This window comes from Chiloscyllium punctatum, chromosome 45 (assembly GCF_047496795.1).
Source record: "Chiloscyllium punctatum isolate Juve2018m chromosome 45, sChiPun1.3, whole genome shotgun sequence".
NCBI lineage: Eukaryota > Metazoa > Chordata > Chondrichthyes > Orectolobiformes > Hemiscylliidae > Chiloscyllium > Chiloscyllium punctatum.
Genome location: NC_092783.1, coordinates 35,622,236 through 35,648,636, shown reverse-complemented (window position 1 = coordinate 35,648,636; position 26,401 = coordinate 35,622,236). Strand labels below are relative to the sequence as shown.

The following is a 26,401-nucleotide window of genomic DNA, read 5'->3' as shown; positions in this document are numbered from 1 at the left end:
TAATTACAACACGTTACTTTCAGTAGTGAGTTTAGTTTATGTCTATTGCATAAATACAGAAACATTATGATTTGCATGGCAAGGAAAACCCAAGTCTGAAGATTGTGAACAAGGTAATTCCCACCCACTTGGAAAACAGTGGACCACAAGTGGCTCGCCATTACCTTAGCAATAAGTGCTGGCCCAGCCAGTGATGCACACATTGCATGACAAATAAAATGCGTGAAGAACAATCAAATTATAAAGGGGAAGAAAACTAATCTGAAGAGAAAAAAAACGCGATGTAGTATTAAAGTCGATTGTTGACACCATTTCACATACTGAATATCAAAACTATTCTTAAGTATAGAAAAATTGCATCTGATCCTCCAAAGGGCAACTACAGTGAAAATAAAGGAGTCCTTAGGAGTAGAGAGCTCCGAAACGAGTCCGAAGATGACTAAATGACATTCTTCGGCAAATTTTGGTGCAGTTCTCGCACATTCCTCAAAAAAGAAAGCATGTGGGCAAACTGTTCCTTAAATTTCAGGCTAACTTTATACTACTTGCCCAATTTTGGGAAAGTAACAGGCAAAGAGGACGGGCAATAATCTGACTGCTGTTAGGGCTGTTCTGATCAAAGGCTCGCCGGCTGGTGGGAGGTGACAACTCGTGTCCAGTCCCAGAGCATGTGATGCCGCAAAATATAAACCTATGAACATCGACATGCGTAACAGAAGCATTGCAACATATTTTAAATAGTGATAATTTGTCTAAAAAGGGTCCCTGATGAAAATATTAATAGTAAGCGTGCATATTTGAGTGGATAGATCATCCCTGAGGAGGATTCTGTATAATAACCTGCTGGATGGGATCCAATCAGAACTTGCTTTGCTGCTATGTAACTCGGTTCAGGCTGTGGCAACTGCTTTGATATTGTTTAGGAATTTTAAAAGAGTATTATTTTTATAAAATATACCGTTACTGTTTATAGTATTGCCCGCCTTTGGATCTGAGCCAAGTGTGTGTGTTTTTTTTCATTCTCCGTTTCCTTCCAGCCGCCGTTATTAGAGTCAGTGTGATCATCATTCAGGGTAGGTATCGAGTACAGGAACAGGCCTTGTGTGTGTGTTTGTATATGTGGACTCTGCATTTGCATCAGCCTTTAGTTTCAATTTGATCAAGCAGCAAAAAGGGGTTTCTATTTCACGGCGTTGCATACTTGTGAGTGTTTTCCATTTACGTATAATAATGTAATCTAGTAGTACATCGATTGCATGGTGATTTAACTGTGGGAAGTTTTATATTTGCTGGAGTGAAACAGCTTAATCTTCATCGGTCTGTTATTTTTAATTGAGTTACTTTTTTTTTGCAGAAAAAAATAGCGATGAGTGACACAGGTGCAAAACCCAGCCAGCCTTTAGCTGTAAAACAGGATAAGGATGTCACACCAAAAAGAGGACGCGGCAGACCCAGGAAGCAACCCCAAGTATGACATGTATAATTTACATTTTTTCAACACGTTTTCACTGAAACCTGTACTTTTACGCACTTTCACCCCACTTGGTCAGACTGGAATGTACACGCGTAAAACACAAAAATATACTCCTTTTAAGTTAACAGGATCATCTTTCATTTCAAAACTGCATTTTTCTCTTACCGACCCACGATTTTGGATTTTAATGCAAGTTTTTTTCGCATCACATGTACACCTCTAGTCGTCCGATTGCTAACATCTCTTCGTAAGTTACGACTGTTGTTGTAAACCGCACTTTATTTTGGGGTTGCATATAAAATGCATAAGGTTGATTTTTTAAAAAAAAATTGAACAATTTTACAATCGCTCCGAGTTGCGGAGCACCATCTGGCTGTAAGGCAGCTGGTTTAAGATTTCTCTCCTGTTTTTTTTTTATTTGCGCGACTTTCGAAGTATTTTTGATTTTGTTGGGGAGGAGTGGATGTCAGATCGTGCTGTCTTGGGTTGTTTCGAATACGCTAAAGTCGAGCCCGCTACGTTCGATGTCTGCCTTTGTTACAATGTTGCTTTCAGCACCAGCGCAACATGAGACCTTTAAACCATTGTGAACCGGTAGTCCGGGCCTCTCCCTGTCACGATTGGCCAGCGGACGAAGGTCGCCGGGTGCCGATTGGTCCAGCTGGCTGACAATCAGCTGGAAGTCCGGTCCAATGAGAGGCGACGTTTACCCACCCCCCTCAGTGACGTCAGCGTGTTGCTCATGGCTGCAGCCCAAACAGGTCTCAGTTGGTGCTCTGTGCTGTCATAGGTTTTGTAACAGGAATACAATGTGGGAAAGTGTGAAGTTGTGCACTGCGGCAGGAAGGATGGAGGCAAAAACTAATTTCTACATGGGGAAAGGCTTTGGAAATCTGGAGCGCAAACAGACTTGGGAGCCCTAGTTCAGGATTCTCTTAAGGTTACCATGCAGGTTCATTTGGCAGTTTGGAAGGCAAATGTAATTCATTTCAAAATGGGCTAGATTACAAGAGCAAGGAATGTACTGCTGAGACTGTATGAAGCTCTGGTCAGACCACAGGTGGAATTTTGTGAGCAGCATTAGGCCCTATCTCCAAGGAAGGATATGCTGGTATTTTGAGGGGGGGTGTGGGTGTCTGGAGGAATTTTACAAGAATGATGTTGGGGATGAAAGGTTTGTCATATGAGGAACTGTTGAGGTATCTGAGTCTGTACTCTGTGAGTTTGTAAGGATGAGGGGGATTCTCATAGAAATTTATAGAATACTGAGAGGCCTGGATAGAGTGGATGTTTCCACAAGTAGGAGAAACAAGGACTTGAGGGCACAGTCTGAGTGAAGGAATGATCCTTTAAAACAGAGAAGGAATTTTTTCAGCCAAAGGATGCGGAACTTGTTACTGTGGAATGCTGTGGAAAACAAGTTGTATATTTAAGACAGAGTCATAGTCATAGTTAGTTTATTGATTGATTCATAAGGGGGTCAAGAGATACAGGGAGAATGCAGGAGAATAGGGTTGAGAAATATATCTACCAAGATCGAATGGTGGTGCAGAGCTGATGGCTGCTTCTGTTCCTATGTCTTATTGACTTGATGTTTTCTGAATTGTTTACTTTCAATTCCTGTTTAACAGGAATGAGGGTTTTTAATTTATTTTCTATTAAGGGGAATGAAGTTTTATCAATAGATGTGCAAATAGCTCCATCACCTCTGCATCTATTATGTTTCAAAACAGGGGTAAGCAGTGATTAGACAGTTATCACGGCATAGTGAAGTCCCAGATTGTCAAATTTTGCGCGTTCTAAGATGAACTTAGTTCTGAGAAGGTGATCAATCTGAGTATTGGCTTCTTGTGTATATTCATGTAGCTGTTTAATTGTTTATCTGCTATAGTGCAAACCCTTACAATATATTGATTGTGTCTATAAGCTTTATTTAATTAGTACTTAAAGATATCTTATAGGTCACTTTAGAAAACAAAGACCCTGCATCTATTTATAAAGATGATTATATTTTAGGAAGGTTAATTTTCTGGAGAATCAGATATTTCATTTTTGTTGTTGGAGTGAACTTATTTTTGCTGCAGTAAACACTGACTGTAGCAATAAATTCAAGTATGTTTCTCCTTTTCTCAATGGGAGAGTTTTTTAGAAAATTAGTCCTTTTTAATATTGCACTATTGTGATCGTCAATGTGCTTTTGAGGGAGTGACAAAACTTAAGAATTATATTTCTCTCCGATCTGATTTACATATAAACAACTTGCTTCCAGTAAATGATTGCATGACCACATTATTAAAGATAAAAATAGAAGATCAACAGGTTTATTAGAGGGGTGAGTAGGTTCTCAGGGTAGTTCTATAGTACAAATAGGATGGAGATGAGAAAACACCTCTTTCAAATAGAGTTCAGTTAAAACTTCGTCCCATTGTTTCCAAGAGTTTACCTTCTCTTCTCTCTTGCAGGCCCCCCCCTCCACAAACCCCAACCTACCCAACCCAACCCAACCCAACATTGATTTGAAGAACTTTTAAGTTGTACTTCTGGTATAATGTGGCTGAGAATAAGAGGAAGAGAAAGTAAGTTAGATGCAAAACTCTAGAATTAAAGAATATTAAAGACCCGGAAGATTCCTCATATTCTTCTAACCCAAGATGATTACACTTAAGACACTAGTGATGCCTGTGCTGAATCAGGTGTTTACACATGGAGAACAATTGTTGAAGTGAAAACCTTGCTGTAGTTAAGTGAATGGCCAAGAAAGTCTCAACCCTCATACAAATCTCTGAAGCAGTACTCAGCCTAGACAGTTAAGCTTTCATGTTTTGATGTGAGCTTTTGGGGTGTAAGTCTAATGGGTGTAGGAAGAAATATGAAGTGTGCCATAAATTTATTTTAAAACCTTTTTGCCTGCCTAAAAGGAACCAGCTGGTGCTCCAACTCCAAAACGACCACGAGGAAGACCAAAAGGAAGCAAAAACAAAGTTACTTCTAAATCTGGTAGAGTAAGTACATGCAGTTTATATTTTTATAAATATTGTACAACCCATGAGATTATCATTAAATATAGTTTATCTTGGTGATCAAATGTAGTCAAACACTATTTTGCCTAGCTTTTCTTGAACTTCAGATCATCAAATTATTCACTGTTAGCAGGTCAATCCAAATTTTCAATGTGGGTGTCACCTTTGTTTAGTGGTTAGCATTGCTGCCTCACACTGCCAGGGCTGGATTCAATTCCACCCTCTGGCAACTGTCTGTGTGGATTTGCACATTCTCCCTGTGTGCGTGGGTTTCCTCCGGGTACTCAAGTTTGCTCCTACAATCCAAAGATGTGCAGGTTGGGTGGATTGGCCATGTTAAATTGCATATCGTGTCCAGTGGTGTGTAGGTTGGCTGAGTTAAGCTTGAGAATTGCGGCATTGCAGGAATGCGATGGGTATGGTTGGGATGCTCTTTGAAGAGTTAGTGTGGACTTGATGGGCCAAACGGCCTGCTTCCATACTAAAAGGATTCTGTGATTCACTGAGAGTACCCTGCTATGTTAATCACTTAATCGAGGACCCATTAGACCATTATGTAAATTTATTAGGGGAGAAGTAAGCCCTGAGGAGAATGCAAAATCAAATGTGAGGGAATATGGGCAGGTTAAATGATTTGGAAATAAATAGCAGAGAGAGTCCAATCAGGGAAATGTGAAATTATCCACTTTAGTAAAACTAAGAAAAAGCAGACTACTTCTATGAAATGAAAGAATGTTGATACACAGAAATTTGGGGAATTAAGGAATATGAAGACAGAATGAGAGAGTGGATGCAAAAAGTCTTACTCAACCATGGAGCAGGCTTGAAGGGCAGTTTGGCCAAATCTAGCTTCTATTTCTTGTTTTTATAACAATAGCCTGTTTTTTTATCATTAGAAGTTTGAGATCTGATATGATATTTGTCCTGGTTCCAGATATGTGAACATATTTCACAGAAGGTGCATTCCCAATATACATCAATGTCTGAGTGCGCCCTTGATGTTTAAATGTGACAGTTGAGTTTCTTCGTTACGGCTGAAAAGGACTATGAATTTCAAGCAGAATTTCATCTAAAATTGTGTTCATTTCTGATCAGATACTGGCTTAGTTAATATGTTGGTATCAATTTCATATATAATGAATGATTGTGTAGTCAGTCTGCTTTCGTAATGTACCAGGGTGCTGTACTTTTGTGATTTTTTTTTCAAAATTGCACAATTTTAAAATTCATAATCACATTTTATCAGCCTGTAATCAAAGTTACATCACCTCAATGTTCAGGTTAGATTGACCACTACCAATGCAAATGTGGCATGATAAAGCCTTTTCTTGCATTACTGATTTTAATTGATGAGTCAAGTGGGCACATTATGAAAATTTCATATGTACACCATTTTTGTTTGCTGAAATCCTAATGTCAACTCAAACAAAACAAGTTAGTCCATAATACTCTTAGTATTTAAATCATGTCATATGGAATGTGTTGCAAAGGTTCCTATGGCAAAAGATGGAACATGCATTATATTTCTGAGATAATGATGATCAGTTATTATGAACTGATACTTAGAATGTAAGATTAAGAGATGACTGTCAATATTTGTGGACAAACATTTAACACACTTTAGCAGTTTTAATGCTATTTTAAAGCTGTTTAAAATATTCCCAGAATGTTAGAAACACACATAGTGAATAACGAATCAGAAGGAGTTGTTTCCAGATTGAATTGTTGCTTTTACTGTGTTATCCATTAAAAGAACTTTGGCTCATGTGAATGTCCAGTTGTCACAAAATGCTCACCAGTCAATTAAATCCTTTTTGAATAGCTGACAAAAATGGTGATCAATTTGTACACAGCAAGGTCCCATAATCAACAATGGGATGATGACCAGAAAAACTATTTTCGTTGAAATAAGTGACAAAAGCTGGCAAGAAGATAGGGAAACAGTTCTGGATGTAAATTTGCTCACTAAGTCGGAAGGTTTGTTTTGAGATGTTTTGTCACCATACTCGGTAATATCAGTGAGCCGCCAGTGAAGCACTAGCGTTATGGTCTGGCCTTCTATTTGTGTTTAGATTTCTTTGGTTGGTGGTGTCATTTCTTGTGTTGATGTCATTGCCTGTTCTTTTTCTGAGTGGTAATCCAGAAACAGTTACATGCTCTTTGAAAAGTCCTTTGTGATCTTTTACGACTACGTGAAAACCAAGTTTAACATCTCATTCAAAGGATAGGATACCTCTGACTATGTGGCATTCCCTCAGCAGTGCCACAATGTCAGCCTCTGGGGTGAGATTTGTACTCCCAGCCACTATAAACTAGAAAGTGCTACCACTGAGGAAAAACTGACATTGATATAGTTAAAGAACTGTATGTTCCCTTTTTTTTTGGGCTGTCTGTTATTAAAGCTGAGTTTCATGAAGTGTTTCCTTTCATGGCCCATAGCAACTTGTGCTTGAGCAGTCTTCTGCTCACTTCCTTAATCATGTACTTGGGCATTATGGTGTCCTTCTTGTACAATGATGTGGCAGCAGAGATGGATTTGTCCACCACTGCTGGTTCCTTCCATCATGCCAATGACCCCATATTTAAACCTGAGTTAGACACAGCAAAGCCTTCAGATGAGGAATTGCCCCATCATGCTATGCTTTGGAAAGGATGTATCTCAGAAAGGGAAGCTAATACCCAGGTTAGGTGAAACTAACCTGGAGATGCTGCTGAATGAAGTGGAGGAGAGGAGGTCCATCCTCTTTGCTGTGAATTGGTAAAAGAGACACCTACCAGACTTTGTCAGCCTTGACCCAGATAGTGGGATCCATGTTATTTCAAGTAGCAAAAAAATGCCCAGCAATGCCAGAAACCTGTTAATGATCATCCGTGCTCCTGGATAGCAAGTACCTCCCTCTTGTCTCTGCCTCCTCTTACGCAATCACACTAATTCTGCCACTGCATCTCCCTGGCTAAGAGTCTATGACTGTCACGATTACATGCAGCATCTGCACTCAATGACTCTCATCCACTCATAACTTACTCTTTTCTGCCCTGTTCACCTCTTACTTATTCATTCAGGGTGTCTCTGGAACAAAGTGCAACAGTTTTGGAAAATGGTTCTCTTCCAACCCTATGTCTAGCATTCATCATGTGTTACTGCAAATGATTTGCAACAAAAAGGTTAAAATCAGCAGATGCACTGAGTTTGTAACTGCATAGATTTATGAAATATATAAATATGGTAACAGGAAGTGGAGTGAAAATACTGGAATACAAAGTTCTTGCAAAGTATAAGTGAAATAGCCTGTTTTATTTGGTAAATATCATTTCTGAAATGTGCAAAAGAAATTGAGAATTGGATTGACTGAAACAGTTAAAGCTGTATAGTTACAAGATATTTTAATGTTTCATTTTTAAAATATTTCTAATTGTTATCCAAATACACTCTCTCAAGATTTTATGGCTACACATTTTCATCAGTGAAAACTCCCATCGCAAATTGAAGTGGGGAGAGCAATAAAAGTTTTCTTGCCTCAATAGGATCAAAAGTGGAAGCAACCTGCAGTGTCTTTAAATATGATTACCCTTGATGGGATTGTGGCATTAACTCTACTTTCCACCCTCTTCCCCATAACCTTCACACCCTTTTCAACCAAAAAATCTAACTAGGCCTTGACTATTTTCAATGACCCAGCTTCTACTGCTCTCTGTCAGAGAGAATTCAAAAAGATTGACTACTGTCAGGGTGAAGGAAGTTCCTTCTTAATTGAGTGACCCTGACACTCAATTTATTTTTTGGAAAAAAAAAGATGCCCCAGGAGCGGAAACATCGTCCCCTCAGATTTTTGTGCTTCAGAGGGTTTACCCCTCATTCTTCTAAACTCCATATGAGTATAAACATGACATGCTCAACCTTTCCTTATGAAATAACTGTTCCTTCTGAGAGATCAGGCTGATGAACTTTCTTTGAACAGTTTCCAATGCAATCCTCCTTTAAATAAGAATACCAAAACAGTACTCTTGATGCTGTCTATCAATGCTTTGTACAGTTCCTAACATTTGTGCTCCGTCCCCTTTGTAATAGAGGCAATGTTCTATTTGCATTCTTAATTTTTTGGTTGTACTTCCAGCAAAGTACACCTTATTGTGATTCATGTATATTGTACCCAGATCCTTCTGTACTGAAGCATTATGTCATCCCTCTCCATTTAAATATGTAGGGAAAATTGAGCGACTTCATGATAGTGGCGTAGCGAAAGGACTATAACTAAAATGTCAGTTTATAATTTTACCATTTTTGATTCTGGATGGTTTAGATTTGAAATGAAAAATACATGGACAAGTTAAGTATAAAACGGATATAGCAGTCTGGGCTATGTAGTGATTGATGAAGGAACACTGCTTTTCATCCATCTACCCAATTTCCACCTGTAAACTTTTTGTGGGCTTTAGAGGATAGCACCCTCTACAGGGAACCTGTAGCAACATGTCAGTGGGAAGAAATCAATTGAATAAGATTGAAGAATTTCACTTGATGAGTATTCCAAATACAGAGGATAGAAATTTAATTTAAATGAAATTCTGACTATGTAGTAAAGATTGGGAAAAATAGATGTTGCTACAGAGCTAAAAGAACCAGTCTGAATAACAGTTTTAGAAAGTATCCAAAACTAGCTTTCTATTGATGGAATGATATTCCACACTTTTTTAAAAAAAAAGTAGACTTGAAGAGGTTATGTCAATAATTATCACTTAATATGCTTTTTAAAAACTCAGGGTTTAGATTAGAGTGGTGCTGGAAAAGCACAGCAGTTCAGGCAGCATCCGAGGAGCAGTAAAATCGACGTTTCGGGCAAAAGCCCGTCATCAGGAATACCTTTTTATAAAAACTCAGTCACCCCTGAATGTATAAAGTGCTTACTTTACTAAGTATTTCTAATTTTCACCTGATGGACAAATGCAGCAAGTTAGATTCATTTCAATGCTGAAATGATGAGTGTGGACTATAGCAGTTTGTTGTGTGGATGAATAGAGATATCTATGATAGTAACTTCAGGATTTGTTTAACTGAGGCGCAAGGATCACTGATGTTTGATTTACACCTTATAAAGGGGACTGCTATAAACTTTGTCATAACTTGTTACAAAATGTGCCTCATGAATAATATATTTGGCAATCTTTTGAAATTTAAATTTGTGGTGATGTTTTAGTTTTCATTTCCAGCTTTTCTAAAGAAGCCTGATGTATTTTCTGACAGAACGTGGGGACTGCAGATGCTAGAGATCAGAGTTGAGATTGTCGTACAGCAGGTCATTCGGCATCCGAGGAGCAGGAGAATCGTGTTTCAGGCACAAGCCCTTCACCATTCCTGATGAAGGGCTTATGCCAGAAATGTCGATTCTGAACTCCAGCATCTGCGATCTTCACTTTCTACTACGTGTTTTCTGACAGTTCGGAATATGTCAAACCTACAACCCTGTGTTTTGAAACCATGCTTTTTTTTTCTTGCCGTGGCATGCTAAAATACTGGGACTTATTCAAGCATGCATTTAAGATAGCATTTGATGGATGAGAAGATTAATAAGTTCAGCTTTTCCATTTACAGTAATTTGGGGGAAAATTCAAAGTGGATAATGCAAATTGTAACCTAGTTAGGTAGTAGGTGATAGAAAATGAGACAATTAAAAGTGGAACTGTCAAAATTGCTCAGAATGCAGTTTGAAATGCAGCAGAAAATTAGCCATTTCCATTCAAAGGTTATGTTCTGACTGTAGAAGTTCCCTGAATACTGTATATAACTGTGACTGGTTCAAATAATATGCTCAATACGTTTTGCTGATTTGTCATTATATTCTTGATTTGTAGTATTTATGGTTTTAAAACTAGAGCATGTCATGAACTTTTCTAATTTTTTCATGTATAAGCATTGGCTAGGCTCCACTTTTTAAAAGAAATCTGATGTAGAGCACAGTACAGCAAAATAATTCTCACTTAGATATTTAAATTTTAGATAATCATATATTTGTAGAATGTACAGATGATACAAGATTCTTAATTTGCATGTGTGAAGGATAATGGAATAATTGATGGTAGCATATATTCAGTCTGGGATGGATGATGACAGAAATTGCTAAATGTAAAGTGTAAATCATTCCCATTGCCTTTGCACAGAAAATACAACGTGCCAATCTTGAGAATGGATAGTGCAAGTTTTAATCTAGGTGGAGTTGAATTTAACCAGAAATTCTGTCCAATTTTAATCCGGTCTATGGAGTATTTGTGTTTGTGAGTCCTATGAGATTTCTCATAATTCACCTCATTACCTGTGCACCATATCTCTATAGCACCCCGCTTGTCATATCTTGCCTCTTGCTAGCTGCAGAATTATTCACCACTGCTGAGAGTTCTGGGGATTCCTGGCACTGACAGCTAAGACTGAGGTGTTAACCTGTTGAAGCTGCCAAACAGTATACACCGCGAGGGATAGACAGAGCTTCCCATACCAACAGATCCAATCTGAGCTTTGTAGACCTGCCACATTTAATTGTGAATGTTTGTGGACAGTAAAACAACTCACTAGAGGATAGGCTCCACAAGTATCCCCATCCTCAGTGATGGAAGAGCTGAACACATCAAGGAGCTGTAGGAAAACTGCAATCGATGAAAACTGGGTATTAGGGCCATACACTGTGCTGGTTGGAGTCATACCTGGTATGTATGAACATGGTCATGGTCGTTGGACATCAATCACCTCAGCTCCAGGACATCCGTGTTGGCGTTCTTCAGGGTAGTGTCCTAGACCGAACTATCTTCAGCTACTTCATCAACGACCTTCCCTCCATCATAAGGTCAGAAGTGGGGATGTACCATCATTGGCAAACAATGTTCAGCACCATTCACAACTCCTCACATACTAAGCAGTCTGTGTACAAATGCACCAAGACTGGACAATATCCAGGCTTGGACTGATAAGTGGCAAATGCCAGCAATCACCATCTCCAATAAGCGCCAATATAACCACCACCACATGACATTCAATGCAATCATCAGCATATCACCATAACTGAATCCCACTATCAGCATCCTTGGGGTTACCATTGACCAGAAACTCAACTGGAATTGCTATATAACTACAGTGGCTACAAAAGCAGGTCAAAAGCTAGGAATACTGCAGTGAGAAACTCATTTCCTGACTTCCGCAAAGTCTGTCTCCATATGCAAGGTACAAATGAGGAGTGTGATGGAATGTTCCCTAACTGCCTGGATGAGTACAGCCCTAATAACACTCAAGAATAAAAAATAACACAATCTTTTGCTATAAATTCTACGTTCTACGATCCTGTCCCACTAGCTACCTGACGAAGGAGCAGTGCTCCAGAAGCCAGTACCTCCAAATAAATCTGTTGAGCTATAACCTGGTATTGTGTGATTTTTAACTTTGTCTGCAACCAGCACCGCCATGTCATAACATTGAAGATGTTTGGCACCATCCAGGACAAAGTAGCATGCTTGATTGGTACCGCTTCCACAAGCATCTACTGTCAACCACTGATACTCAGCTGTAATGTGTACTGTCTGATGGACTGCAGAGATTTACCAAAATTCCTTAGATAGCATCTTCCAAACCTACAACCATTTCCACCTTGAAAGACCAGGGCAGCAGATACATAAAAGCACCACCACCTGGAAGATCTTCTCCAAACTACTCACCATCCTGACTTGGGAATATGTTGTCATTCCTTATTGATGCTGAGCCAGAATCTTGGCATTCCCTCCTTTATGACATTGTGGGACAACTCTCTCAGTATGTGGACTGTAGTGGTTCAAGAAGGCAGCTCACCACCGCCTTCTCAAGGGAAAGTAGGGATGGGCAATAAATGCTGGCCAGCCAGTGGCACCCAGATCCCTTGAATTAATAAAACTAAACAGCCAAAGCGAAGAAAAATCAAAATCAAAATCAAAAACAAAACCTGCACTTACCTGGGAATAAAGAGGAGCATTTGAGCAACAACTTCCAGTCAATGAGTGATTACTTCACCCAACTTGCGTTTACTGAGATTGAGTGTCAGTTAAGCCCTGTCTGGATGGTTGCACCTATGATGCAGAAGATGATGTTCCTCCTTGGAAGACTGCAGCCATTCTCCTAATTCTTCAGCGTCCATTGCATCCTCTCTTTACCTCCTGCAGTTGTGCAGAGTGCAGCATTCTAGGATTATGCAACATTGCAAGACTTCCCCAGACCAATCCAAGTACCATACCTGCAACTTCAGATCAGTCATCAGCTTCCATTTACCTTAATTGAAGGATGGGTTGCAGTGAATCTATGCTTCATCTCGATTAGATGGTTGAAAAAGAGAATCTTCACCCATAGTTGCAGGGGCCTTTGTCTCTGCGTGACCAGCTTTCTGTGGCACCCAGCCCTAGAAATAGGAGCATGAGATGTAGGCAGCTTCCCAGATAATTAGCACAGATTTTCAGGTTGTCATTCACATTGACAGAATGGAATCATTTTACTGTTTATGAAGTCAGTTGCAGGTTATGAAATGGTGCTCTCAAAGCAATGTGTACACAGTTAATGTACCCTGTACTCTATCTGTTGGCAAAGTCTCTTGCCTGGCTGCAGTGTTGTCCTCTTCATAGGACACCAGATGAAGTGGTGCGATCTGACACAAATTGCATCGGTAACAGCCTTCATTAATTTGTAGATTGAGGCTGTGAGATCTCATACAGATCCCCTTGGAAGGGGACAACATAAATTTTACTGCAGCTGTCACCTTGTCACCCTCTGCCACCAACTCCATGTTGTAGGTCCTGTTCCAATAGCCGCCATTGTTCTGTGATAATGTCCTGGGACATCCTGTGTGTGATGACACTGTACCTTAGTTATCTGGAGGAGATAACATCAAGATGACAGCTGGGCCTCTTTTTCTCTCTTACTTGTGCTGACAGGACTTTCAGTCGCAATGCCTTCATGTGGAGGCTGTTAGGCAGCCACTGGAGGTTGCTGCTAGTATTGGGCTTGTTAATGCCTCTGTTGTACCTCAATTTCTCAGCACCTTCATTGCACTGCAGCAACAGTGATAACCTGTGCTTTGGCTGGATTATTGTTTTCACTTCAATGAACCCGTGTGAGGAATGTAAGAAACTGAACAGGATCTTTGTAATGTGAGCAATCATCATTCACATCAATCTCAATTGATTAGCATGTTCCTCCATACAGTGGAACATGTGGGACTCCAGGGTGGGCTGTGAAATGCCTCAATGTGGACCATTTGACTTGGAGATCTTATTCCAATGAATGCAGCAAAGGCATGTTGCACAAATACAGAAGGAGATTGTAAATGTTGTTTGATTTACTGATACCTTGACCTCTGACACCCCTCCCCTATATCATCTTAGAAAGTGAGCATTGCATATAAGAGCTTGTTGATGACTATTTACAAGTCAAGGTGACAGGATAGAATCACAGATTCCCTACAGTTTGGGCCATTCAGCCCATCGAATCCACACTGACCCTTCGAAGAGCATCCCATTCAGATGCACCTCCATACCGGATCCCTGCACTTCCCATAGTTAATCCACCTAGCCTGCACATCCCTGGATTATGGGAAAAACTAGAACACCTAGAAGAAACCCATGCAGATATGGGGAAACCCCATGCAGACCAAGGAAGAATTGAGCCTAGGTCCCCGATGCTATGATGCAGCAATGCTAACTACTGAGCCACAGTGTCAGCCAGGATATCAGCTCTTGTGCCAACAAGATCTTGAATGGTCTTTGTGACATGTGCCACTTTGATGCCTGCTTCATAGAGATTACTATTTCCGATCTGTAATGACCAATGATATGGTCAAGTTTGCTTGTGAGTAGGATTTGTATCCCACATATTTGGACAGCGCGTGCATGTCACATGCAAGGTGCCATGATTGCAGCCGTCTTCATCATATATTGTGAAAGTGCCTGGTTAATGGAATTGCTGCCTCAAAGGCCTCAGAGTCCAATTGCTTAGAAAGAGGAAAAAAAACACTTCCTCAGTCCACTTCAGATAGGGTCACAGCTATTTTCCATTTTCAATGCAAATTTACGAGTTGCAGGAATATGGAAAGCAATGAATACAGTTGCATGTACCACAGTGAATCGCAGGTTCTGCTTGGTAACTGTGGGCCACGCTCAAATCTTAATGTTTCTTAATTCCTTGCATGCCTTGTCAAGTCCATCAATACTTACTTTCCAGATATACCCTCACAACTCTGAATTACAGCTTCATCTCCCAACATTCTGCACAACCTCTATTGAGGTCAAGTTGCTTATGACCTCAATGGTTCTGTCCCTCCCACAGTAACTCATTTCTTGTATGCACTTTCATCTGCATCTGTCTCAAATATATGTTGAACTCCCCCCCCCCCCCCCCCCCCCCCCCCCCCCCCTTCATAATTAATCTTCTTTTGTATCCCAGCATGCTACCTCTAATGTGATAACCACAGCCCTCATCTTCACTTGCATTGGGCTGACTTTGGCCCACTCTCCTTACTGACATGGATAGACAGCATGGAGGGTGCAATGTCTCTAGACCCATTGATATTATTATTGCAAAAGTTAAAAAATTAGTCAGGCAGAGACCATAATTTTATTTCTACGTACATCACAAAACTCAACATACAAATTATTTATTCCCATTTTTGAGATCTCATATATAATATAATACATATAACACGTGGGAGGGCTCTTGTGGTCCAGTGATCGTGTCTGTACCTCTGAGCCAGAAAGCCTGTGTTCAAATCCCACCTGTTCCAAGATATAACATTTTTGAACATGTTGATTAAAACTGTCTATAACATCTGGTTCTCGCCCAATTGTCCCTTTTTTAATTAACATAATTATTACCTGTTTCCATGTTTCATTTTGATCTCTGATGCCAGACCCTACTAGAAGATAACAATTAACCAGGGCAGATCTAGAATTTGTTACAGTGCTATCCTAGGTTACATATCCGGAAGTGCATTTATAATTATAATCTTAATATGCAACTTGCAGAAGTTTTAGTAATATCTATTCAATAATGTCCAAAATGTTTGGTGATATCTTTAGTCTCCTAAATTAACATGTTTAGTTTGGTCAAATATTTTTAAATTTTGTAGCTAAAAGATGTAATTTGCTTCACTTTTAATTATTATTGGCATCTGAAGCAGAATCTGAAAATATAGTGCCTTGATGGAATAAACTGCCTTGTTACCTTTTCAGAATCCAATTTCATTTTCCATGATATGCTAACTCCTCTTTTATATTCTAAACAACCTAATCTGAGATTTTATAACCTGTCTCTGGGTCTTGAACCTGGGTCTTCTGGCTCAAATAGGGATACTACCTCTACTTCAGTATCTGAGGAGTAATGAATGGTGCTGAACATTGTGCAATCATTGGTGACCATCCTCACTTTTGACCTTATGATGGAGGGAAGGTCATTGATGAAGTAGCTGAAACTTAGATTAGGTTCCCTACAGTGTGGAAACAGGCCCTTCTGCCCAACAAATCCATACCACCCCTCCGAAGAGCAACCCACCCAGACCCATTCCCCTACATTTACCCCTTCACCTATCACTACAGGCAATTTAGCATGGCCAATTCACCTAACCTGCACATTTTTGGACTGTGGGAGGAAACCGGAGCACCCGGAGGAAACCCAGAGACACTGGGAGAAAGGCAACTGTCTGTGTGGAGTTTGCACAGAGGCGGGAATTGAACCCGGGTCTCTGGTGCTGTGAGGCAGCAGTGCTAACCACTGGCACTACTGTGGGCGGCACGGTTGCACAATCAAATGGACTGATTTGTCCTGGATGGCTTCTTGAGTGTTATTAGAGCTGCACACATCCAAATAAGTGGAGGATATTCCATTACACTCATGAATGTACCTTGTAGATGGTGGACAGGCTTTGGGGAGTCAGGACATGAGTTATTCACCACAAGCCTCTGACCTGTTGTTGTAGCCGCTGTATTTATATGGCGAGTCCAGTTGAGTTTCTGGTCAATGATAATCCCTAGGAAGTTGATAGTGGAGGATTCAGTGATGGTAACACCATTGAATGTCAAGGGACAGTGGTTAGATTGTGCCTGATTGATGATGGTCATCGCTACCATTTGTGTAGCGTGAATGTTACTTGTCAGCCTAAGTCTGGATATTGTCCAGGTCTTGTTGCGTTTGAACATGGACTGCTTCTGAGCAGTCGTGAATGGTGTTGAACATTGTGCAGTTGTCAGCGAACATCCACACTCCTTACGTTATGATTGAGTGAAGATCATTGTAGCAGCTGAAGATGGTTGGACCTAGGACACTACCCTGAGGAATTCCTGCAGAGATGTCCTGGAGCTGAGATGACTGACATCCAGCAACCACAACCATCTTCCTATAACAAGGTGGAAGGCAGTTTTTTTGTGATTCAAAATAACTCCGAGCCTTGTTTAAGCAAGTGGATTCCTGTAAATTTAATTTGGCTGAAGACTTGTCTAGTGACAATTCCTGACAGTCTTGTGGAGAATTGCTAATCTATAATGTAGTAGTGAGTGGTTTACTTTTTATAGTGCATTTAAAACACTACACATACTTGCAGCTGGAATAGTGAGTCATTGAATGTTTCCCAGGAAATTTTGCTTTAAACAGTTAATTTGTTTGCAGTCAATTCGTCCCAACTCGCATACCTGACAATGTGAATGTATTGTGATTCATTTGAGGTTGTGAATCCTTTGGCATGAATTTAATGAGTCTTCTCTCAAAGAGCAATCGCTGCTGCAATAGTACTTTCTAAGATTTTATCACTTTTTATCTCAACATTTTCTGCAATTAGTATTTAATCTACTAGTTTAAGAGTCTCTTGTTTTGTGAAAATTTACTAAATTCTGTGTTCTTTATTTTTGATAATTTCTTACAATTTTTCTTAGGCACGATTAAAATTCCACTGCTATAATTAATGCTTTATTAAAGAAAAATCTAACATTTTTTATTATCACTTCTGTAAGGAATGGTCCAATTTAAAAGAAAACATTTCATGCCTTAGTTTTTTAATGTATAATTTTAAAGTTTTTTTTTCTACACATGAAGTAAATTTTTAAGGTACAGTATTTCTTTACAATCTAATTGTAAGCCCACGAGAGAGATTATCATTTCAGTCTGATTTGTGAGTTTATATTTTGTAATGAACAATGTAGTTTATGCAACACTGGAGTCAGATTTTCTTCCCCATTCCTGGTCCCAGCTTGTGGAAGTGAATGAAACCACTTTGGTAGATTTTGCACTTAAATGGAATGACCCCAATAGAGTGTATGTATGGAAGGAAATATTGAACAAACAGTTTTGTCTCTGACTATGTGCAATGCGTAATATTTGCACACATTTCTAAAGAAATAAATAAGGAACCACAGAATGGGCAGAATGTAATGCAAGTCTTGTCAGCCAGCTGGAGAGCTTCCAACTGCCCTCCATTGACACCTTTTGGCAATCTGCCAATCAGAAGTTGACATATCTTCATTGCTTAGCATTGGGGTGATGCTGGCTGCTCCTGGAGAGACCTATCCGGAGATTAGTGATGACTGCAGGGGGAGCCTCAGGTGGAGCTGTGGGATTGGGAGAAGTGAGAGTTTCAGCAGCAATGGCAATGGTGGTGGCTCTCAGCAGGGAACCCCCATTCCCAGTACTGGGTTCCTCCATCATGCACTGTGTCTTTGAATGTGGGATACCACCGCGGACCCTCACTAGCAAACCCAGGACTTACTTTTGAGGCTTCTGGCATTGTGATTCTCCTGTTCACCTCTGGGTGAATTCCAGGATAAGGCCCTAATGTTAGCATTAACTGCCCACAGGGACCTCACCTGGGGAAGGTGAATAGGCAAAACTATCCTGCCATGGATTTAGTTGGGACAAAGATAGAGAACATCTTTTCTCCCTATCTGCCATCCAGCTATACTTGGGTTGTTCCCCCTCACTGCAACCTCTGCTTTGCCTTCTGATTTCTGTTGCTTTCATTTTCTGCATGTTACTACTTAACATTTTTTTTTTGCTCTTTTAATTTTAAGCTCCTCTTCATTTTATCTTCTGGTCTGTATATGGATTTTAAGCATATGACTTAGCACACACATTTCAGAGGCCTCTATTTTCTTCCACAGATCTTTCCTGATTTATCCAGGTTTCTGAGGCGTGCAGGAAAATAGATATTGGGCCAAATAACCAAGGAGTAAATTCACAGTCAGAATGTCACTCAGTTTGTACCTTTTTTTCCCTGTTAAGACAATGCTTTTTATTTCTGGAAGGAAATTCCAACCACCAGATCTTTCAGGAATGTGGAGATTACCTAACATTTAACAGACCCATCATTGTAAAGGATAGTGGGAGGAAGGCAAACCATGTCCCCATTTTCAGCGCAAACGCTTTGACAGCTCTGATGAAAGGGTAAGTTGGTAAGATCACTGTGGGGTTAGGGTGCATGTGGGTAGGTTTCCAAGAAATAATGTGAATGGTGTGTCAGGAAGTTGGAGTATTTAGGGTAGGGATATCACCCCTGGAATGGAGAGGGGAGTGGTCGATGGGGCTGTGTAATGTCAGAGAGGGTGTTGCCAGGTGCAGGGGCAGAGCAGTTGTGGTGTTTGGTCAGGAAGCAATGGGAAGAGTGTGTCTGGTTCTGAGTGAAGGTGGGGTTGGTGGGTCCTTGGAGCTCTTTCGTCTAATTTGAGGATTGGGAGTGGGGTGTGGTCAGTTTAGCTTCTAGTAATTTTAAAGCATTTTGTGGAGTTTACTTTCAGGGTAAATATGAGTTGGGGTCTGTTAAACTTACCAAGGAATTAGACTAGGTTTTCAAACTTCAAACCTTTTCTCAATAATTATTAACGTAATTCAAGGGGACCCTCCAGAATCTCTGATTTTAGATGCATAATGTAAGACCGTTTCAAGAGTAGTTGACCACCAGAATCTTCAATTTTTTGGGGCAGAGTCTGCTATGCTGGGAATTCTGCAGTTTTCTAATGTGTAACTCCCAGATTTGTTGCAGAAACAACTACCTGGCCATTGGTAAATCAAGGCCATTATGTAGCATGTTAGTTTTTTTTGCAAGTAAGGTTGCAAGTTTGGATTTTCTTGTTGGCAACATATCTTTCAGCTTCACAAATTAACTTTTCTCCACCACTATCCTCTTAATTTGGTTAGTGCATTGACCATCCTTTGTTTTTAAATCATTTGTCCTAAACAGATAAACTATTTTTACTTGTACCATTGTGGCACCATCCACTTTGAACTTCAAAATAGTTTCTTCTAATGTATTTCTTCTAATTACCATTGTTTTTATCTTCTTGATGTTCACATTTAATCCATATTCTAAACTTCTAGGTTTTGCTTGATCTATGGTAGTCTTTTCGGATACTGCAAGTAGCACTGTCATCAACAAATTGCAAATTAAATGGTATTGTTTAAGAATGAAATGTGCTGTTGAAACTTTCATCTTGCAGTCTTGAGGACAGAATTACAAGAATATTAAAATGCAAAAGGAACACCAATTTATGCTGCATGAGAGAGAATTTCTATCTTAGCGAATCTCTCTGATGGTTCCTCTTTGGCAAACTCTCTCTTTTGGCCTTTGCTGTGGCATCTTCCCACAAACTGCCAGAAGCTTCCAATAAAAGATTCTTGGGGTTGCGATCTATGACTTGAGTTGGGGGTCTTTAATTTCTGAAGTTAATTCTCACCTTGACCTGGTCTTTGAGAAATTTCCAGATCTTTTATATGGATCTTTCTCATGTGGATCGACCAGATCTATTAATTCTGTGAAGCTCCTCCTTGCCAATGGCAAGCAATGTATTCAGACCTTTTTAACAGGACTATCTGTTGCTTGACCTATAAAATGGAATTGCACATGTTGTTCACTCAGTTGTAATTCAGTAAAGGTATCCCTGGATGACCTCCCTCCATAACTAAGTGTTTGCCTTCCATTTTGCTTTGCAGATCTTTACTTCCAAAACTAAAAACTGAACGTAATGCAGTATGTATTTCAATTTCTGGTTTTGCACCTCTCTGTTCCCCATGCACCCTTTAATTTTTGCAATTTGCCTTTGCTTTTAACTGTTCGCTCTTGCTCTTGGATTCAACCTTTTAACTAAAGCATGGGATTGATTTTCACTGTATTTATTGTAAATTGATGCTTGTAGTTCATATTTATGTATGTGATGTTGAACGTTAAGTCTAGCTCACTTGATTTGTACTTTAAAATGATAAAAGAACCTCTAATTTTCATACTGCGTTGGCCTCTGAGGCCTGTTTGCGACAGTAACTTTTGAAAGTCGAAGTCAGAGCCCCAATTGGCATGCTCACTTCCTGTTGCTGTGTATGGAGCATTGGAGCAGATGTGTGCCCACAAGCGGCTGTGTGCACGTGCAGCTTAGCAAGAACATTGTTAACAAGTTTGGCAATTAACTGTTCTATGGTGCATTATCCATGGTAACTCACCTAGCAGTCAGACTAGCAAGTGTTCACTATCAAGTGCCTTTTCTCATGCAGTTAAGTCTCAATTTATGAGATTAAAACCACACCTAATGCTATGAACCAGTCAAATCCATCAGTGATCTCCAAAGATATGACTTTGAAGCGAGATATAACTAGGTACAAGGATGTTACATCAGACATATTAAGCAGTTTACCAAAATGCACACAAAGACCAAGATATTTTTCTTTATCTACACAATGTCTTTAAGCTTGTAGTTGAGAACATCATTCTCCAGGTTAGTTTGTTACACTTTGGTAAGTGCTAATATGTGCATTTACAAACAACAACTGCAAAGCATGAGAAACTACAAGAGTTACAAAGTATCGTTGTTTAGGGATGGCCTGACAGTATTAAAGAATATTTGAGGAAGTTGTTCATTTTAGATTTTAATGATCTTGTATAAGGCAATAAGTAATTTTTCAAGAGAAATTAAATTTAGTACCAAAAGCATGATTCCAAGATATCATGAACATGTGAATCCATGTTTTGACCAGGGATGAATTAAAGTATTCAAAAACACATGTGAGGCAAAATATTAGAGGAGGAGGGAAGCATTACATCTACTACAAGATTTTCTATGCATTCTTTGGACAAAAATAGCACGATTTATTTGATGTATAGGGAAGATTACATTTTTGAGATTACATTACATTATTCCAAGATTTAGCAACATGTTGCTGCATCTCCGAATAGATCTTGTCTGACAGTGGGTTAAATTCATTGCAAACCCATTTCAGGTTATGTGCACTCAGTGAGGAGTGACCTATGTCATATTATCACTCTATTATCTATGCTCAAATTGCCTAGCACAATGTAAGGTTTATACTATCAAATCAATGATCATTAAGTGTTTTGCAGTGTGTTACATCTCACTAGAGTAGGGCTCAAAATCAAGTATCTACTATTTCTGAGTTGTCACAAAAGTTAAACATTTTAAAACAAGTGCACCCAATTCCCTAGTTTTCCTGGTTTTCACATCTAGGTTTCTGAAACCAGTTTCAATACTGAACAAGAATACTGTTATATGTAATTAGGACCTAACTATGGGTGAACAATTATAAATCATTGACACGAAACACTACAATTTAAAATTCCAATCCCTTTATAAATTACACCTTAAACACCTGCTCAGATTTGTAAAGTAATAGACATTTACAGCACAGAAAAAAGGCCCTTTGGCCCATCACATATACACTAGTCAAAAACAAGCACCGAACTATTCAAATTCCATTTTCTAGAATTTAGCTCATAGTCTTGTATGCCTTGGTATCACAAGTGCACACCTAAATACTACTAAAATGTTATGAGGGTTTCTGCTTCTATCACCCTCATAGGCATTGAGTTCCAGATTGCCACCATCATCTGGGTGAAAAGGCTTTTCCTGAACTCTCCTTCAAAGCTTCTGCCTGTTACTGAAAATCATTGCCCCTGGTCATTGATCCCTCTACCAAGGGGGACAAGTTTCTTCCTGTCTACCCAATCTATGCCCTCCATAATTTCATACATCTCATTTTTGTGCTTTGTCAATCTCGACTGCACTAAGGAAAACACCTTCACAGTCCCATCTCCCTTTATAACAAACTATCCATCCAGGCAACATCTTGGTAAATCGCCTCTTCACCTTCTGTCACATCCTTCCAACAATGTGGATTCCAGAACTTTACACAGTACTCTCAATGTGGCCTTACTAACATTTTATGGAGTGTGAGCGTAACCTTCCTGCTCTTAAATTCTATACCTTTGCTAATAAAGGCAAGTATGTCACATGCCTTCTTAACACTTTTATCCATCTTTCCTGATAAGTTGGCACACCAAAATTCCTCTGATCCTTGATGCTTCCCAGGGTCTGACCATTCATCATATATTTACTTGCCTTGCTTGCCCTGCAAAGGTGCATCACTTCATATGTATCCCGATTAGCTGATCAGCTCATCTGACCAACCTGTCTAAGTCTTAGGCTTAATGTGAGCCCAGTTACTTATGTGCCTAATGACTGTGATGTTTGCATATAATAGTGGCTGTAATAAATGTCTGTGGATTTTCAATACTAAGAGATCCATGTCCAGTTTCTTATGTTCCTAGGGATAACATAAGCGTGCACTTGTTAGAACATTACCTTGAAGTTGGTTTTCCTTGTTTACTTCCAGTGGTATGCAAAAGACACAAGGTTAAATGTTTTGTCATTCCTGATAAAGGGCTTATGCCCGAAGCATCGACTCTCCTGCTCCTGAGATGCTGCCTGACCTGTGCTTTTCCAGTGTCACACTTTTTTAACCAAAAGATACAAAGTGACTGGTTCGTTGCAAAAGGTCTCTTACTTATCCATTAAATGTCGCAGTTTACAACAGTTGCTGAAGGAAAGATGTGCTGGTTTTCTCCAGGTTTAAAATGGCTTTTCACTGTTGGAAACAGAAAGACAATTTGTGTGCTGTTAGAGATCACCAAAGATCCTCGGACAGCACCTTACAAATCCACAAGTATTTCCATCCAGAAGGACAAGGGCAGTAGATACATGTGGGTGGCACGGTGGGGTTAGCACTGCTGCCTCACAGCGCCAGAGACCTGGGTTCAATTCCCGCCTCAGGTGACTGACTGTGTAGAGTTTGCACGTTCTCCCCGTGTCTGTGTGGGTTTCCTCCGGGTGCTCCGGTTTTCTCCCACAGTCCAAAGATGTGCAGGTCAGGTGAATTGGCCATGCTAAATTGCCCGTAGTGTTAGGTAAGGGGTAAATGTAGGGGTATGGGTGGGTTGCGCTTCGGCGGGTCGGTGTGGACATGTTGGGCCGACGGACCTGTTTCCACACTGTAATGTAATGTCATCCAAACCCTTGAGTTCAAATACCTGTTTATTCAGTGGTTGCTATAAGTGTTGGGTTATTCCTGATTCCTGATGAAGGGCTTTGACCCAAAACATCAATTTTCCTGCCCCTCAGATGCTGGCTTACCTGCTGTGCTTTTCCAGCACTACTCTAACCTTGACTCTAATCTGCAGCATCTGAAGATGCTTATACACGCTTTTGTATAAGTGTCTGGTTACTTACTTTTCAAAACCTGCAGCGATCCTTTAAAATACCAATTTTCAAGAAGTTCTTCTTCAATTCAGTCCACAATTTAAAAAAAACAAAAATAAAATGACACTGTCTTTACAATGGCTTTGCTCAAAAATGTAGCAATACAAATGGAGAAGAGGTTATCACCTCAGCACAGTTTATGCCTGGAAGGCAAGTGTGAATTACTTTGCCTGGCAACTAATTGCCTGACTTCCAAGGCACAGATATTCGTCTTCAAAGATAGAGGAGAATGAAAGAGATATGTGATGAACCAACAGGTTAAGAACAACTAAAACTTCACACTGGGCAGAATGTGGGAGTTAGAAATATAAATACTTGTTTACTAACAAAGGTTTCTAAAGTACCTAACCAGTCCACATTATTTAAAATGATTCTTGATAATCATGTTACACTATGAAGCCATAATACAGCACACCAAATATGGACAAAAAGTGAGGAAAAACACTCCGAAGATTGTTTAAGTTGTGATAGAAACTAGCAGCAGACAGCCAAGCCATTAAACAAGTACAACAGAGAACAATGTGTATCTCTCCGGATAGGTATACCATCACCAGATCAGGATGAATTGTCAGACTTTCAAAGAATCATATTCAACTTTAGAATCTAGTCTTGTAAACTGTTATCTATCTGCATGACTATCAAATTGATAGCATATGCAATTGTGGGTTTGTGATGTGAAAAAGGAGGATGTTTTGTTACATTTCTGTCAGTATATCAGTATAACTCTTCAACACAATATGTCAATATGCTTTTAAGAGACATGCACATGGCATCACATACTCAATTATTGCATTTGACATAGGGATATAAAGATTACATACTTCATTTTAACTCTTGACTTGAAGCACGCTACACTGTTAAAAGCCAACAACTTAATGTGAGCCCAGCCACTTGCGTGTCGAGTGAACGTGATGTTTGCATGTAATAGTATCTGTAATAAATGTCTGTGCATTTTTCAATACTAAGAGATCTATGCCCAGTTTCGTGAGTTACTAGGGTTAACATAAGCTTGTGCATCAAGCAAAATGTCCCACTGGAGGCAAAACTCCAATCAAGGTCTGTTGGATTATCAACTAGGAGAAAGTGAGGACTGCAGATGCTCGAGACCAGAGTTGAAAGATGTGGTGCTGGAAAAACACAGGCCAGGCAACATCCGAGGAGCAGGAGAATCGATGTTTTGGGCATAAGCCCTTTTTCAGAATTCCTGAAGAAGGGCTTATGCCCGGAACGTCGATTCTCCTGCTCCTCGGATGCTGCCTGGCCTGCTGTGTTTTTCCAGCACCACACTTTTCAACTGTTGGATTATCAGTTACATAATTGATGGAGCTGCTTCCCCTGGGATGCTAATGTCTGTTGTGTTTGAGTGACCATGTGATTGCAGCAAATCTGAAGTGTTAATTATAATCAACAAACTTAATTGTACAGTAACAGGCTTTACTGTGAAAGATAATGACTTTGTTAACATTCTTTTAAGTTGCTATATATGGACATCAAACCCTGAGCTGTTTAGATTGTGTGCCACAGAAACACATCTATGTCATTAGCCTTGTGAAATACTTTACTTGAGAATTTATTTTCAAATCCAGTTCATATATTAAAAAAAAATCACATTTTATGAATGGAGGTTGCTAAATGAGATCTATTTGCATTAGAACTTTATTTTCTCAAAGTACTTGGTTTGTTTTTGTTTTGTTAAAGATTGTGCCAACTGATGCATATCACATGGAATTTCATGGCCATTTGCCTGACACCTCTGGTTTCAGATCTGGCAGTACGTAACATTCCAACTCTCTGACCAACATGTGTGGTTGAGTTCTTGTCCTTTCTTTATCAAGGCAGTTAGTAAAACAGCTCTCCTCCTTTCACAAACCACAAGCCACAGTGGAATCTGTGACCTTGGTGACTAATGTCTAAGACAAGAAAAAGGATCGTTCTTAGTTTAATTCAAAACTGGGATGTAAAAGAATTTGAAAAGTGAAGTTGCTTTTGCAGGCTTCTTGCTCATTAGTTTAGCTCTTCTGATTATATAGATTTTTTTTTCCCCCTTTTAAGCAAAATATTTTAATCTCTTTTGTATGTATGCATTTATTATCCGAGAAGTTGAATGTGATGCATGGGAGAATAGATACTTTTTTGTGTATGATATTCTATTTGATAACTCATATAACATCTCCAGACTTTCATGTGAAGTGAAATATTGTTGCTTGTATGAGGCACATTTGGGATTTCTTAATATAAAACTTTATATAGAGCCTGAGAGCTGTACAGCATGGAAACAGACTCTTCAGTCCAACTCGTGCATGCTGACCAGATATCCTAGACTAATTGAGACCCC

The 26,401-nt window shown here is 39.6% G+C and overlaps 1 protein-coding gene across 9 annotated transcripts in view; it reads left to right on the top strand.

Moving 5' to 3' along the window:
* Positions 1-671: 671 nt before the first annotated feature.
* hmga1a (high mobility group AT-hook 1a) overlaps positions 672-26,401 on the top strand; it is a 122,977-nt gene continuing 97,247 nt past the window's right edge. For 3 of the 9 annotated variants that reach the window (XR_011955384.1, XM_072563538.1, XM_072563537.1), the window contains exons 1-3: positions 677-1,073; positions 1,355-1,468; positions 4,393-4,476. Coding sequence is in view for 6 of the 9 variants with exons in the window: in XM_072563538.1 (XP_072419639.1) it covers positions 1,367-1,468; positions 4,393-4,476 (186 nt within the window). In the remaining 3 variants the exon portion in view is untranslated. The other 6 variants (XR_011955383.1, XR_011955386.1, XM_072563536.1 and 3 more) reach the window with 6 other exon arrangements.